The 16,682-nt window shown below is 38.0% G+C and overlaps 1 protein-coding gene across 2 annotated transcripts; it reads right to left on the bottom strand.

The window, feature by feature from the left end:
• Positions 1 to 2,131: 2,131 nt before the first annotated feature.
• On the bottom strand, positions 2,132 to 10,588 carry si:ch211-132g1.1 (T-cell surface antigen CD2). 2 transcript variants are annotated; one of them, XM_044049801.1, is made up of 8 exons: positions 10,478 to 10,588; positions 7,587 to 7,898; positions 7,369 to 7,442; positions 5,577 to 5,754; positions 5,376 to 5,438; positions 5,136 to 5,213; positions 2,740 to 3,002; positions 2,132 to 2,657 (listed from the first exon to the last, which is right to left on the bottom strand). In XM_044049801.1, exons 1-8 carry the CDS (start codon positions 10,557 to 10,559, stop codon positions 2,568 to 2,570), a joined length of 1,140 nt encoding a protein of 379 aa, XP_043905736.1. In that variant the 5' UTR covers positions 10,560 to 10,588; the 3' UTR covers positions 2,132 to 2,567. The 2 variants fall into 2 exon arrangements, with proteins under 2 accessions (XP_043905736.1, XP_043905728.1); XM_044049793.1 differs by having other exon boundaries at positions 5,136 to 5,438.
• Between the last annotated feature and the right edge of the window lie 6,094 nt (positions 10,589 to 16,682).

Genomic DNA, 16,682 nt, shown 5'->3' with positions numbered 1-16,682 from the left:
AATGTAGTGATGAACTGTTCATCTTTTTTCCTAGCTCTGTATTTCCATGCTCCAATGGAGCTATATTCAATAATTAGCTGGATTGTTTTTGAGTGTGCTCTTTTGACATGACTTTCTGAGCATATCAACTGCTAATGTTTTGTTTTTTACTTTATTCACCCCTGTAGGGAAATTCCTTCTCTGCATTTAACCCATCCTCTACTAGAAAACATCCTAGAATTAAGAGCAGTGGGCAGCCACGGAGCAACACCCAGGGAGCAATGGGGGTTGGGCACCTTGCTGAGGGGTACCCCAGCCCTTTGACCTTGTGGGATTCGAAACGGCAACTGTCCAGTTAAGTATTATTTCCCCTCGTCATGGGCTGCCCAATATTAGTTATAGGGCACCATCTAGTGGATGCAGCACATAAATACAGAATATTGTGTTTTTTTTCCTAGACATATCCTTCCTGGGAACTAGTTATCGTTTAACCTTCTATTTATGAATCTGTTTTTTCATTGATTTATGTTGAATTCTACAAATTTTAAGATGTTGCACATTTACAGCACATTATAAGACTTTAGATGACATATACTACCATTCAAAACACCTGGACACAACTTCTCATACAATGGTTTTTCTTTATTGTTTTATTTTCTACATTGTAAATGAAAACCAAAAAAACCCATAAAGGAACATATATGGACTTATGTAAACAAAAAATGTAAAAGAAACCAGGATATACAGCATAACAATCATGTGGACTCTAATCTTAAGTGCTTTGAATTTGCGGTTTCTGAGGCCGGTAACTCTGCTGAACTCGTCGTCCTCTGCAGCAGAGGTCTTTCAGAGGCGGTCCTCGTGAGAGCCCGTTTCATTATAGCGTTTGATGGTCTTTGCGACTGCACATGAGGACATATTCAGAATTCTTGAAATTTTCCAGATTGACTGACCTTTTTTGTCTGTATAGACCCTCATCTATACAGTCTTGGGGGCAGTGTCCACACCAGCCATGTAACTAAACTGCCCTTGTGTTGAGTAAATCAATCGTGGACTAGTTTTGGACAATTACAAAGGTTCATCTGACTTATTATATTCCACATCCCCCTTCTCAGAAAACTGAACTTCTACTTCCTTTAGCCAGTTTCAAACCATGAAATGTAGTTGATATTTGCTTATGATATTTGCTGAGTCCCCAGTGTTTCAAGTTCCTACTTTTTTGTTGTTTTTTTTGTTTTGAAATATTAAAATTCAAGTACTTCAATGTCTTTGTGCAGAGTCTAAGTTTGCAGTTTTCCGTTGCCATAAAGCTGCAAGTGCAGGAAAACACATACACCAGCAGTCGCTTGACGTTTGTGTGACTCAAAACCACAAGCACATTTTCAGCAAAAAGACACAGGATATGTGAGTGACACACACACACACACACACACACACACACACACAGACACACGCACACACACACACACACACACACTGCCTTCTTCTGAAAAACGCACTGAAATTGCAGAAGCGAAGGCGATGCTGAAACGAAAGTCACAGAGTACTTTGCTCAATTTATTTAAAATCTTGACTTGAGCACACATATCCTTAAAATAAAAGTACATAGAATGTAAATAAATTGCTGCAGATATAGACGTCTTCTTTAAATTATTGCATGTGTCATTTATTTACATTGATTTCAAAAGTAAGGGAAATGATTCACTGGACATTAACATTTCCCCCATTCAATGATACATAAAATAACATCATAAACAAATGCATAGATAAGTAAATACAATTTTGCACTTTTACACGTGCATTAAAGGCTGCAGTGAAAATACAAAAATGTGGTTCTTACAATGAAAAAAAAATAAAATTGAGTTTAGGGCACAGTGAAATCCTGGCATCTTAATGTCTTCACATGTTGCCAGGCAACAAGCAAAAAGTTTAGCTCGCTGATATACTTGCCTTTAAATGGTTTTTACATCATGTGAAATTTAAGCATCTTCTGTGAAAAAAGGAACATCCATCCATCCATTGTCAAATGCTTTATCCTCCACATGAGGGTCACGGCGGGCACTGTGCCAGTCTCAGCTGACATAGGGCGATAGGCCTGGACAGCCTGTCCATCACAGGGCCACATATAGAGACAAACAACCATCCACTCTCACACTCAATTTTAGCTAATCCCCATATTGCATGTTTTTGGACTGTAGGAGGAGAAAAACCTCCCGCACACGGGAATAACTATCAGGCAACATGACTTTAAAATAAATACACTATTATAATGAATACAAAATGGAAATATTGTACATGGTTCTACAGCTTTGTCTTGAATTGTTTTTGTGTATTTTTTAATGTCTTGATGACCAAAAAAATCTGTAAATGCCTTTTTGGCATGATTTGTCAATTTCTTTGAGGTCAGGTTATGTGAAGTTTGAAAGACTTGATAAAAAAAATTCACATTAATTCAACAGACATCATTATGTTTGACAATAAAACCAAAGTCTACTTTTTCTAGATGACTTTAAAAAAGGAGTTTGAAATTGGAAAAAAGGAAAGAAAAACTAAGAAAATTGGAGCTAAACTCTGACGCTCACGTCCTGTCACACTCTCTGTGTCCTGGGACCTTTCTTCCTTGGTTGAGGAAGAGGAGGAGGCTGCTCATCATTTTCATTTACAGGTGGTCTGGGAGCCTGAAGAGAAGGCAAAACGAAGGCTGTGAAAATAAAGAAAAAGAAAAAAGTGATGCCAACTCTTCACACTTTAAACTCCTACCTGTGCAGGTCTTCTAGGGCTGGGCTGAGGGTGACCAGAGGCAGGGTTCTGGGCTCTGGGGTACTGAGGATCGAGATGCTGTTTGGAGCGATGCTGGCGAGGACCGGTGTGACCGGCAGGCTGCTGCTGATGATGATGATGGTGATGGTGAGGATGGTTGGGAGGATGAGAATGGTGATGGTGACGTTGTTGTTGCTGCTGCTGCTGCTGCTGCTGCTCCTCCTGCGTAGGACTGCCCCACCTCAAACGCAGCTCCTCCTCATCTGAAGATTAGCACACATAATGAGTCAGTGCTGCTGAAGTATCTTAACCTTCATTATTGGGCAACAACGTTACACCAAAAATTGTTCTGTGGTTTAAAAAAAAGAATGACCTCAAATTACATCACATGTTTTTAGGGACAGGGGTGAACCCAGCCAAGTCTGCCAGCGATTTGATTTCATTCTGCAGGTTTGTGATTGGTTCTCTTCTTCAGAGTGAAATGAAATTGCTCGCCTGGGTTCGTTGCAAACAAAGCAACACATCCATAATGCAGGTTGAAAATGAAAGGAAAAGCGTCTGCCAAAAAAGCATTCGACACTTCTCTTTCCTAAGTGTGTCAGGGAACTTTGGTGGCCCTTACATACTGGAAAGGATGTTAGTCATCTTTATTTTACACTTCTGCTGTGTCTAAAATGGCAGCCCCTGTAAAGCAAGCCCCTTTCCCCAAGTTATTTTAAGCAAAGCTAGGCTAAGTGATTATGCCTGGGTAAGAAATGAGCAGAGACTCAGGGCAAAATGGTCTAAAAACATGTGAACTTGCTCTTCAAAGTCACAGGGGACTGTATTGCTCCCTTGACATACAGTAAATATTTCACTTTTGCAAACCTTAGAAAAGTAGAGTAGAAAATGACTAGCAAGGAATCCAACTGCAACAACATAGCTAAAACAAACATCAATACACCATGCTATAATTCATTATATATTCATTAATTCATTCATGGCATTCATTCATTCACTCCTACATGGACTAATCTGTAATTGGTATGGTTTTACACGGACTTATCTGTATTATTATCAAATACGGAACAAATCGTTACTTAACTGAACGGCTGGCACAGACCATAGACTCAAATGACACAGATAATATTGATGAAACAATTATTGCCGCTGGCCTAGATCCCCTGCCGTCTAACAGCGGTGTCAAATATGTTACTATTCGTGGTTGTAACATATTTGACAGCTATCTATGGCAGCCCGCATTTTAACAATGGCAAACTATTGTGACCAAATCACAATATAAATTATGACAAGAGCAAATAAATGTTTACACAATGTAACAACTGATTTACAGTTGTATATGTAAGATCTAATATCCCTTTCAATTGGTTACCAAAATCATTTCCAAGAGATCACATAAAATAAATTGTCTAAAAATTGCCTCTGTGGGTCCTGACCCAGTCTTTGGGAACCACTGCTTTAAACTGCTGTAGTAGCGCAGCTGATAATAAAGTCAATTGTCAGTTGAATTCAGCAGATCTTAAAATGTCTTAAATGTGATATGGAGCAACCTGGCAGTACTCTGATGAAGGCTATTTCACATTTGATCACATTGCCCTTGAAATGATCTAAAATGCCCTTTTCATGTACTTCACAGTGGCAATAATAGTGTATGTAGTAAATTCTACTGAATGGTACACAAAATTATCATTGTATGTGAATAGTTTTATATACAAATCGTTAGAACATGGCTCTGAAGATGGGGCTGAGTCATCAAAAAAAAAAAAAGGGCTATCATAGAGAACATCGGCCAGTTATGAGGGGATGTTGTGGTCATGCATGGTTAATGTGTGGCTGCTGTTACAAAGTCAAAGTCTCTCCGCGTGTTTGAAACTACAAAGGCCCAAAAACGACTCTCAGTGCTGTAGGACACGTAGTATGTGTTGAGCATTATAGCTGAGACGGTAGAGTGTTCTTAGCTAATGTACATACACTATTTCCTCAAATCCATCACAACTGTCTCGTATTTGTTTGATATTTTAATGCATAAATGTTACATTTTGTTTTTTTAATTGACCAAAAAACCTGGAGCCAGACAATAAACAGACAACATTTCACTTTCATTAGAAAGTTTAAAGATTGTTGGTACTTCTTTTGACATTTCATTGAATTTTAATGCATTTAATGCATTTTTTTTTATTATTTTATTTTATTTTATTATTTTTATATTTCTTTAACATCATAATCATCCAAACTTCCTAATTATTTTGATTAACACAATATTCAGCTGCTCAATCTTGCCTTCATCAGCAAACAAACCAGCAGCACACTATTCTGACTGACCTATATAGAAATGTAGTTATTCATGTATCTATTGAATAACGACTATCTATTCTTATAAACAGAAAAATTCTTACCCTTAATTTGTAAGCTTTTTTTCCGTTTGGCCCAGACACAGCAGACAATCACAACCACTATTAGCACCAGAACAACACCTGATGATAACAATAATAACACATGTAAACATTTCAACCAGATTACTTTTCTTTCAGACTTTCCACTTAAAACACGTACAAAATGTAAAGGTAATAGTGTCAAGCAACACAATCTGATATAACAGATACTGACATGGAACCACACAGTAGAACAAAACCTACCTCCTCCACCACCGACAAAAATCCAGATACTATATCCCAAAAATTGTTTGGGGAAAACAAAAGCTGAAGTGGAGAAAATTGGAAGAAAAAAAATGCGTTGATGATTGACTCAATGTATTATAGATTTATTAATAAGAAAAAAAACATTTCAGTGTCAGGTATGTAACATCCTTTTGTTTACAATATTGTCATCATACTCACAGGGTTTATAGCAGGGGTCAGGGACGGAATCACTGGTCAATGAGCTGACCTGGTTGGAGACTTTGCATCTGAATGAATCTGTTCCCAAGTTTTTTGTGTTGTATATCAGTGTTGGACTCTTCTGGCCTTTCATCGTTTGGTTATTGAGGAGCCACTCGTACTTAATATCTGACGCCGGCTGGGTACAAACGTCATTAAAGGACAGATTTGAAGATATCATCATGAGTACATCACTTAAGTCATTAACTGATTCTAATGTTGTGGCCGTTGAAAGTCAAGGCCTAAAAGTACACCACTGAAAACCAAAGTACATCTACTGCAAATATTGCATTTCTCTTTTTCAGTTTTAAACAAAATGGGTTTATGTATATTTTTCAGAATAAATGTCTCCTGTTGTGTGAAGAGCATTAGCAAGTGGAAACACCGTGGTCATTGTAGCCTCTATTCCTAAATGAACTGAACGTCGGATCAACCTCACCAACCAATGTTAATAGCAAATCTGTCACTGATCCACCATGTAGCCCCCACCCCTAAGTGTATCATCCAATTTCTAAGGTCATGGTTGGATTTCCAATTTAGAGCTACCTCACCAACCCTGACTTGAGATTCCGAGATGGCTACCACCCTACGAACACCTCTCATTTGTGGGTCTAGATCCTGAAGGGTGGATTTGTCGTCCGGATGTTGTGAAAATACGTCACACGAATCGTCGACTCCTTCTCATGCAGCCGGTGTTTGCTTGTTTTTGAGGTGTACGTACATTTGTGTATCCTTCACAGTGGAGGCTATCCCAGAAAGATCTGTTTTTTGTAAAACTTTATTAACATGAGAACGTTGCAGCTATAATCTTGATTTAATTAAACATCATTTCTAGGCTTTTTATCCAAGTCATTTCAGCTGATTATTCATATTATTGAATTATTTTTATTATTATTTCGTGGATTAAAGAGAAGCGTTAGGAAGCTTAACCAGGTTTATGCGTTTGTTCTAATATTTCATGTCCAAAATCATCTGCTGTGATTAATCAATAATTATAGAGTCCATTTACTTATTTATTGCTAAACAAATGCAGTTGAAATCATAAATCATAAATCATATTCAAGTTTAATAACATTTGAGGAAAATTGTTTTGTCTCTAAGCATGAGATACATCACATTTACTCCAGTATTACATGAAATATTTACAAAAAGAATATTAACTTAATGACAAAACTAATACACAATATACTAAATACTACTACTATTACTACAATTAAATATATTATATTTAAAATATTTTACATCAGATATGTGTAAATATACCAGATTTTTGGGATGTTTTGGCTGATTAGAGCTTTAGTCAGACTTGAAGAGGCAAGAGAACTGTGATTCAGGATTTTGAACTGTAGAGGGCAGTGTTTAGCCCAGACTTGGGAATTTTACAGCCCTTTGGGTATCCCTGTCCTGCAATGTTGCTTTTATTTTGAAAACCCTGACGTATGGACGCATGTATAACCAATGTATAACATTGTATACACTAACCAGTTACCCCTGCCTCCCTAGAAATGTTGGATTTCCTAATCTTCATGATCCAAATAGGTTGGTGGAACAGATTTGTTTGTGGATGTTTATGGAAGTGCAGTGTCTTATTTATGTGACTCGGTACCACGCTCATGCAGTGTTTTGAATTGGGATTGGGCATTAACCTGTTCCTGAACGTTAAAGGTCGCTGTTGTGCATGTTTTGCATATATTGCCTTTAAACCCTCTGAATAAAAAAAAGAAAGAAAGAAAAAGTGCACGTTTGTTCTCACCTTGACAGAGCAGGTAAACTTGGCTTTAGCCTGAGACTGACACTGAGTCTGTACTTTAGGTTCAGGGACACGATCTGAGCAGAGGAGATTTGATTTCATACAAGAAACAAGAGACAAAAAAAAAATACAAAATACAAAAACAGATGTGATGTGAACTAATGACATAGAATAGAAATGACAAGATGATGCATTGCATCTCAGTAAAAATTGATACTTACCCATTACACATAAATGTACGCTCTCCAAATCTTTTATTGATATTCCATCTGCTGACATAACCTCGGGGGTGTATTTCCCGGCTTGGTCTTTGTTAATTTTCTTCAGCTTCAGGGATCCATTTTGATCAATATCATCCTTGCTCCCTTTGCTAAACCTGGGCTCGGCGCCATTCCTCGCTGCCTTTCGATCCACGATTAACGTGTTATCTTTAAGCCATTTTAGTTTTTCGCTGTCGCTCAGGCGATGGTTTTTCAGCGTCACCGTGAAGCTCTCTCCTACTGTGACGTAGTGGTCACATTTATCCTGAGCATCTGTACAACAGAAACAAAATACAAACTCATATATGTTTGTGTGAACCTAAAACTGAACCTTCATCAGTGAATTTTAGTGTCTGCAGCAAAGTAAAAATGTGTAACAGCAAATCAGACGAATACAATTTTAATATACAATAAAATAAAAGTTTTCATGACATTCTTTGGGGGATTTTGAGTGTTTTTGGGAATTATTATTCTTGAGTTCAGCTTGATGATGGCGCTGCAGAAAAGCATTAGGGTTCATCCTCTGGTAAAACTGCTCTCCAAATTTTCATCAGGAAAACAAATGATTTCCAAGTGATTTCAACTTTTTATATTCATTCTTAAACATTAAACAATTCATTATTGAAGCCTATTGAAAGCTCAGCACCGGGTTAGAGGAACCACAATCATTTACAGACTTGTCTGTAACACCTGATATCGATGAATCTTTTCTAAGAGATGTTTAGTTTCATTTCAATTTCATTTTATGCATGTTATTTAAAACATATACTCATAAATCTTGACTAAAATGTGGGGAACGTTTGGAAAATTTATTTGGGGACCCAAAATAAATCTGCCATGACCCATCTGTGGGTCCCGATCCAGTGTCTTGGAACCACTGCAGTAAAGTAAAGTTTTTTTATTGTGTAAATTAACTAAATGTAGCAGTAGTAGTAGCAGTAGTAGTAGTAGTGGTAGTATTATTATTATTAGTAGTAGTCGAAGTAATAGTAGCAGTATTAGTATTGGTAGTATTAGTAGTAGTGGTAGTAATATTAGTAGTAGTAGTAGTAGTATTAGTTATGTGACATTGCTTGAACGATGCTTTGCGTAGTCTCATTTTCAAAATGCATTTTAACGCGACTTGATGGTAAAATAAAGGTGAAATAGAAACTTAAATTCTTGTGCATTGATGATTGACGACTAGTGAAACCACAGCACAGACTCTAGAACTCCAGGAAGCAGCAGGCGACTGTTTGAAGCTTTACACATCACATCTTCACAACTTTATTTCCAGCCTCGTCACCATGATGATTCAAATGGTTCATCCGCAACAATGAAAACGGACATTTTTGATCTGATTACACTGGAAAATTGGTTTGGTTTCACCCACTTTAAAGTTATTTTTATTTATTTCTAATACATATGCAGTGACGCAAATGACATTTTTGTAATTCACTGTTGACATATTTAATAGTATTTTCTTTTTAGTTTGATTCAATTGCGATGAAGTTGCTTTCTATATTTTTTCTATATTTGATGCAAAAAGATTTAAATTAGGAGGCATACTGTATATGTTATTTCAACCTTATTTGTTATATATTGTGCTTAAATATGATATTGCTCAATGTGAGCATTGCTGTGTGAGTCGTCTTTACTGAAAACCCTTGTTTTCCTGTTCATTGTCTGTGACCTCATTTTCAACCAATGACACAATGACACAGTGATGGGTTTGTGCTGCAGCTGAGATGTCCGGCTGACTTTTTGTGTCTAAGTCTAGAAGGTTTCTGGTCTTATTTATTTAATTTTTGGCAAATGTAGAAAAGATATTATCATAAATTATCATAAAATGTAATTTCTTATTACTCGATTTCAACTTTTTGTGGAATTATCATCCACACAAGTACAGCAGCATATATCTTAATTTCTATTTGACTTACTATGGTACAGCACTGTTTTTTGGACTGGATCTAGAAACAAACTTTTACTTTATTTTAAGCCTTTGAATAAGTTTGGGACTATTTATTTTTCAATCAGGAGGTTACACATAAAAACACATAAACAGCAAAGCATACATGATGTGAGATCAGAATACAGCTGCCCTGAAAAAAAAGAAAATGATTGACAAATAAAAAATAAAAAAAAGTAAAATTAGTAACACCTGGCATTAAATTAAGCAGGTTGTCTGCATTTAACTTGGTACATTTAGTTTGAATGAACTTCATTTGTCAGAGAGCTGTCCAAAACATGTTTAAAGATATACGATGTTATCCCAGAACATGTTTTGGACAGAAAAACAGATTAACAATAAAGATGTTAGAGTTACACAGAAAAAAGACATTTCAATAATAGTTGAATTAAGTTAATTCGAATGAACTTAATTCAGTTGGCTGTTACTAATTGAAGCACCTTTTTGTCAACCATTTTCTTTTGTCACTGTAATCTCACATCAGACGTGTTTTATTGTAAATGAGTATTTCCTTCCAGGCTGAAAAATAAATTGTCCATAACATGTTCCAAGACATAAAATCTGACTTAAAATAAATCTTATTCCAATCAAATCCATTTAAAAAGACAGCAGTTGACCAACGTGCTGTACAGTAGTTAGCAATTGAAGTAATTTTAAAAAAATGAACAATTCAGTGTGCCTGGGTTTGAGTACACAAAATTTACCATGTTATCATATAAAAACCCAAAAATAAAACCACAGGTGGAGTTTTTTCGTTGAAACATGATGATGTAAATTTCCTTCATGGTTTGTTCGCCTCTTTGCTGAGAAAAATCAGTGAAATTAAATTAAAATTTACGGAGCATTTTGACTGATTTTTGGAGGGAAATATAGCTGCAGAGCAACTAATTGGAGTTGACAGTACCTGTGGTGGAGATGATGAAGCAGCAGAGCAGCAGCAGAGTGATTTCAGAGGTTGCAGCCATCTTCATTGCCATCCTCCTCATATTCAGCTAGAAAGAAACAACAGCCGATTTCCATTATCAGGGTTATTTCCTGTCACAGCAGCGTTAGATCACTTCCTTTGTGTAGGTGTGAATCTTCATGGTTTGTACAGGAAGTGATCCATGAGGCCCTCTTTGCTTTCAACAACCACAGATAAACACATGTGTATTTTTATAGATTTAGTATTTAGTCAGTAACTAAAATTATAACGTGTGGTCTGCTTTTGAAGGTCATCACAGCACAGTTTAATCCTAATTCTGATACAAATCCCTATATTGGTCACACATTCATACACATAACCTTTTTTTCAGCCACAGAATGTCAAAGGAAACTTAAATAACAGATTAAATAATAAATAAAAGCAAAGTTTTGCTAATTAAACCATTACTTGTGTGTTAAAACTATTCAAAAATCACTTGTAGACACAGGTTTGAGCTTTTCTAAATTTCAAAAACATGATTTTTTTTTTTTTTGTCTAAAGTTTCAAATGACTTTAATTCAGAATAAGGTCAACTAAACACACATGCTTTGTTTGGCCTTATGCCTACAGAGGGCGCTGCTGCTCTGGAAACACAATGTTTAATTATCACACTTGTTGAACTCAAACGCCAGATGTCAGATGTGTATTATAGTGTTGTAGTCAAGACCACCTAAACCGAGACCAAGTCGAGACCAAGACCACAGTGTATGGAGACCAAGACAAGACCAAGACTTTGAGGGGTCGAGACCGAGACGAGACCAAGACCGAGGCAGGGTGAGAACCAAGACCAGACCTCACAACAAATGATAAACACGTGACGTGGACATTGCGAAAGACCACCTGAACTTTTAAGTAGAGTTTGGTTGCATTTTAGCAATGTGATAATGTGGGAAACACGATAAAATCTGTTTCACAAGTGACTCTTCTGTGCATCTCTATTGCGTTTCACATCCCGCCACTTTATTCTTCTTTCAGTTTCCATTCCAGTATCTGAAACATGTTCCCCTTTCGGGAATTGCAATAGATTGCTGTTGTACATAAAGTATATTACATCATCACGTTGAAGAAAGGCTCATTATTATATGTTGCATGCACATTAGTCTTTAGGACAGTTGCTCTTTCAGTGGCATCATGTTACAGTTGATACAATACGAAATACTGAGATTAAGGCTGTTATAATGTAGGGTAAAGAATCCAGAGGCATCTCTATGATAGATGTATCAGGATGTGTACGGAATACTGGTTCTATTGGTTTATACATATTCACAAGGATACAGGGGATGGGACACAAAGGTGAGGGCAAGATTGAGTCAGATGATCCACTTGGACTAGCCTTAAAAGGGTGAAGTCGAAAGAAGAAGAAAAAGAAGAAGTATATGTAAGGTTTTGAGGGTGGAATGAGTTCTCAGGACAAGTGGACAGACCGTGTTCCTGTGAGGGACACAGATGACCCTCTTCTGTTAAATGGGCCTTTATATAAATAGAGCAGTTATTTTTCCACTGCTCTGCTCCAACTTGTCTGTGCATCACACTGGAGACACTGCACAAACCCTTCAGATGAAGCGGCATCCAATCGCGATCCGCGTTAGCGGCCAATCGGAGAGAGCTGGAGGTGACTTTCATTATCATAGCAGAACGCTTCAAAGAAATGTTGTAATGATGTGGACTGACCTCAGGGTGGAGGATTGCTCAGATAAAAAAAAAATGTCTGAATTGAAACAGAGAAAATGTGAAAAAAGTATCATGCCAATTAGTTTTTAGATTAGAGATTAGATTTAATTAAATTGATCCCAGACTGGGGAATTTTTATTTTTACAACAGCAGGGTTGGGTGCTACAGGAGAGGATTAGGGCCACAAAGTCAAAATTCTGACTTTAATCTCAGTTAAATGCCATTCAGACGGATCTGAATGGGTAGGAAAGTTGTGTGATAGAAGATGTGCTGTATGAACGTGTGACCGAATGACTGAGTGAATGTAGTAGTGTAAAGACGCTTCAAGACTAGACAAGCGCTATATAAATACACACCATTTATCATTTTGTGTACAAATGAGAGAAGATAAGAAGTACATGTCTCTCTCTCTGCTTACTCCCTGTCTTGGGCAGCCCGTGGACAAGTGGAAAGGGAACTTGGCTTGTAACCGGAGGGTCGTTCATTCAAATCCCCACCTGGCCAAAAGGGCTGGGGTACCCAACCCCCATTGCTCCCTGGGCGCTACTCAGTGTGGCAGCACCCTGCTCCTAATTCTAGGATGGGTCAAATGCAGAGGAATAATTTCCCTAAGGGGATTAATAATAATTCTATCTCTTCCACTGTGTGGTTTTATACTGACTAAAAGTGTCAGGGCAAATAACAAAAACTCATCATTCATTACGAAACGGCTGAAAAAGTTATTTGTAGTGACCACTTTGCATTCACATGATGGTCAACTGAAGTATTAACAAGCTGATTTATGTATTAGATATTAGATTAAGATTATATAAAAGAATGAGCTCTAACAGTGGCCAGTGATAAGAACATGTACTTCTGCATTAATGGGCTGCACTATATGCAACACATGTAATGTGTAATCCCCTGTGAGCAAGGTAATTCTTCACTGGGTTATTATTTACAAATTCTACTGTGTATTTTTGGGCTGTAAATGGAAGAAATAGTAGATTTCTTTCTTTTTTTTAAAGCTCATCTCAAGCTGGTGGATCAAGTGGAGTGAATCCTCAGACACAAAAATACACCACGTGAATATGATATCAAAATGTCAGAGCTGGATTATGTTTATGGATTATCTTTAACAGCCATCTATATTAGGAAAGGATAGACTTACACATCCGTTCTTCCTGTAGAGTTATGGAGGACATGGAGGTTGTCACAGAGCACAGGCTCCAGGGGTTGTCCCACTTTTGGTGGCGCTGACGCTTCACTTTCGCCTGTTTGACAGAGAAATGTAATGTGAAAAGATGAAGCTCTCTGTGTTTATGGAAGAATAAACATAGCGGAGATTCATGAGTACAATGAGAGGACGTGACATCGGAAAGCAGATGAGATGAGCTGGGAGTGACGTCACCTCAGAGTTCACGGCATTCCAGAGAAAAGTAGGGGAAATAAAAGAAGCTAGTCATTATTAGCAATACTTCTACTACTCTAGTCATTGTTAGCCACACCAATCGATAGCAACCTCTACAAAGGATTTTCATTTATTAGAAATCAATGATCGATTGCGATAAAAGCGCAAATTTCCCTTTATTATTTACAAAAACTGTACATTAAGCTCTTCGTCCCTAACTCTCTTTTTGCTAAACAGCAATTATTATTTATTATGTCAATTGTCTTGGTATCAAAATAAAGAAAACACTTGTGAGATTCCACCAGAAGTGTAAGCATCACTGTACTGTAGATGCCACTGTGTCAGAGTAAATGCAGATGGAACCCAGCATGAACAAATATTGCATTTTAAAGTAAATATCACCGTTAAAAAGGTGCATAAAATCTCATGTGACCAGTGCCGCTTTTCAATGTTTACACTGTTACGGTGTTTTCGGCTCCTGCTGGTGTCTGAACTGTGTTTGGTAAACATCAGAAGGTTTTTTTTGTGAGCTTTTGGTCAAGTTTCTGACCTTTCTGTGGGTATGCATGCATGTCTGTGTTTATTAAAGTGAGACATGGCTTTATGCTGCCAGGGTCAGGGAAGAAGGGGTTTTAAAAATGGATGAAAATCAGCATAGCCATAGTCAGTGTGAACAAGACTGGATTAAATTACTAGCACCATTAAAACTTCACGAGGCTCACACTGTGACAGTGTGTAGTACAAATGTGTTACTAAATTAAAAGGCAGTTTAAAAATAAATCAGCTGTGATTTCACACTCGATAGGCCCTTCCTGATTTGAGTCTCTATTCTCAGAGGAATGACAAGTGTGGCCAAAAATCCAGTGCACACTGGGTTTGAGTTATTTTTAGAGACCTGGAGTCACAGGGCTATCTTTGAATTAAATTGTTGCTGGGTATCTCTGGGGAATGCTATCCTCTGGAGGTGCTGGATGTTGGGACGTGACAGCAGACAACGCACATCAGGTGCTGTATGGTTTTATGTTGCGAGGCCCGGCTGCGTTTTTTTTTTTTCCACGTTTTTGTATGACACACACACACATGCCATCATTGTCTACGGTGGATTAGGCTTACAACAGTGGCCCGCTGTGTTTACTTCTGGCTAATGTGGTGCATCGGTAGACACTGGGTTAGAAGTCATTTATGTAATGTTTGAAACGAGCAGATGGCGACAGCTGTTGTGTCTGTTGTGGATTTTGACGCGTTTCATCTTGAGTGGGCTGAACACTTTTGTTTTCGAGTCATGCTGGTCATGATGACACTGTGACAGGTGAACACTTTGATTTTGTGGCAGTAAAGACTTCCATTTTTCATTCTTGTTTGCGGGCACTTAAGATAGTTTTGTTCCAATCTCTTTAAGGGTTTCAAATTAGATGGAGCATTCGTTTGCTGCCATGAACCGGAGAGTAAAGCATGTGGAAAGACCGTCGTTACAATTCAGAGTATAAAGAAGGTAAAGAAAAACATACGATTAAATACAATTAAATGTGCAAAGTGAAAACAAGGTAAACGACAATAGCTTCCCTATACACAGTATATACAGTGTTATAATTTGCAGTATTGCCCAGAGAATGAGGCAGTTTTGGTGTGGGTGTGATCTACTGGCAGGGAGGAAAGACCTGCCACTGTCAAAAACTCCATCAGATCCAGACAAGCAACTCTCTCTGTGTTGTTTATATCTCATGCTGCCAAGTGACAAGTGTGCAGCGCTGCACACAGGAAGTGATTCATTTTATGTCAAGACACGAATAACATTGTGCTTGTAAAGTGAGGCGACAGCAACCAGGTTAGAGTGTGCCTAAAAACACAAAGAAACACAACTATTGACCACTCCTGCGTGCTATTATATACCTTTTTTATCTCTCAATTCGTAGCATAGTGATTATGTTAATGACTAAAGCAGTAAAGCAGCCCTACATGTATTTTATTTTTTAGGGAACAACTGAAATATCCTGGTAGTGGTTAGCATTCTTGCCTTTGCAGCAACACAGTCAGAGCAAGGGTTCTCAGATTACCCCCCCACAGTCCAAAAACATGCAGATTTGGAGATTAGGCAAATTGGACATTCTAAATTGACCGTAGATGTAAGTGTGAGCATGGATAGTTGTTTATTTCTATGTGGCCAGTGTGATGGACAGGCGGCCTGTCTAGGGCGTGCCCACCATTCACCCTGTGTCCGCCTCCCCGTGGCCCTTGGAGGATAAAGAGGTAGAAGTTTAGTGGGTGAGTGAGTGAGTGATTGCAATACCCTGAAAACATTTTTTAAATCAAATTCCTCTTTTCACAAACACGTTAATGTCATTTGTGTGGAACTCAGAGGAGAATTGTTATGTTGGATTGGGGCTGAGCTTCAAACGCCTCACGTCACATAAAAACCCTCCCTGCTCTTTGACAGAAGCCTCTGGAGAGAAGCGAGTTGTAGGCTTCTCCACATAGCTGCCTATATGTGGAAAACAGAGAGACACAGATAGAGAGACAGAGAGAGAGAGAGAGAGGGAGAGAGAGAGAGAGAGAGAGAGAGAGAGATGTGTGTGAAGCTGCCAACAGAAGCAATAAGTCTCCCAGGGTAAACACAGCTGATGGGGCAAATCCTCCCTCCATCCCTCACAGGGGATTTATCTATCTATCTATCTATCTATCTATCTATCTATCTATCTATCTATCTACCTACCTATCTATCTATCTATCTATCTATCTATCATATAGTGACACAAATGGAAGTGACACTATTGTTCATATTTAGATTTGTGCTAACCGTAGCATTTAAGTTTATATCCTCTACTAACACTGACAGTGACGTTCAGCTGCTTTTGTCCCCACCGCTGCGTGTGTGTGTTCGGGGAGGCGGGGGCATAAGGGCAGAGCACGAAGTGGACAAGCACTCAAATACACACTTTAGTGGGGAGCAAAAGCAGTTTGTTGGACAGTATATTTGATACTGTTGCCTTTACAATTCTATTCTGTAGAAACACTATTGAACATGGATATTCAGGGACTTTGGTCCCCACTAAAGCATACAAGTCCGCGCGTTGAAACGCCCAAAAC

The sequence above is a fragment of the Solea senegalensis genome, linkage group LG2, assembly GCF_019176455.1.
Source record: "Solea senegalensis isolate Sse05_10M linkage group LG2, IFAPA_SoseM_1, whole genome shotgun sequence".
NCBI classification, from domain to species: Eukaryota; Metazoa; Chordata; class Actinopteri; order Pleuronectiformes; family Soleidae; genus Solea; species Solea senegalensis.
Note: the sequence above shows the minus strand (reverse complement) of the source record. Positions and strands in the feature narration are given on the sequence as shown.

What these genes read in the sequence shown, in the direction of transcription:
- si:ch211-132g1.1 (XM_044049793.1), bottom strand. Translation starts at nt 10,559, where the DNA reads ATGAGGAGGATGGCAATGAAGATGGCTGCAACCTCTGAAATCACTCTG. An exon ending in AGTTTACCTGCTCTGTCAAG is followed by an intron (nt 5,755 to 7,368) that starts GTGAGAACAAAC and finishes GTTTGTACCCAG; the next exon opens with CCGGCGTCAGATATTAAGTA. An exon ending in GCCCTAGAAGACCTGCACAG is followed by an intron (nt 2,658 to 2,739) that starts GTAGGAGTTTAA and finishes CCTTCTCTTCAG; the next exon opens with GCTCCCAGACCACCTGTAAA.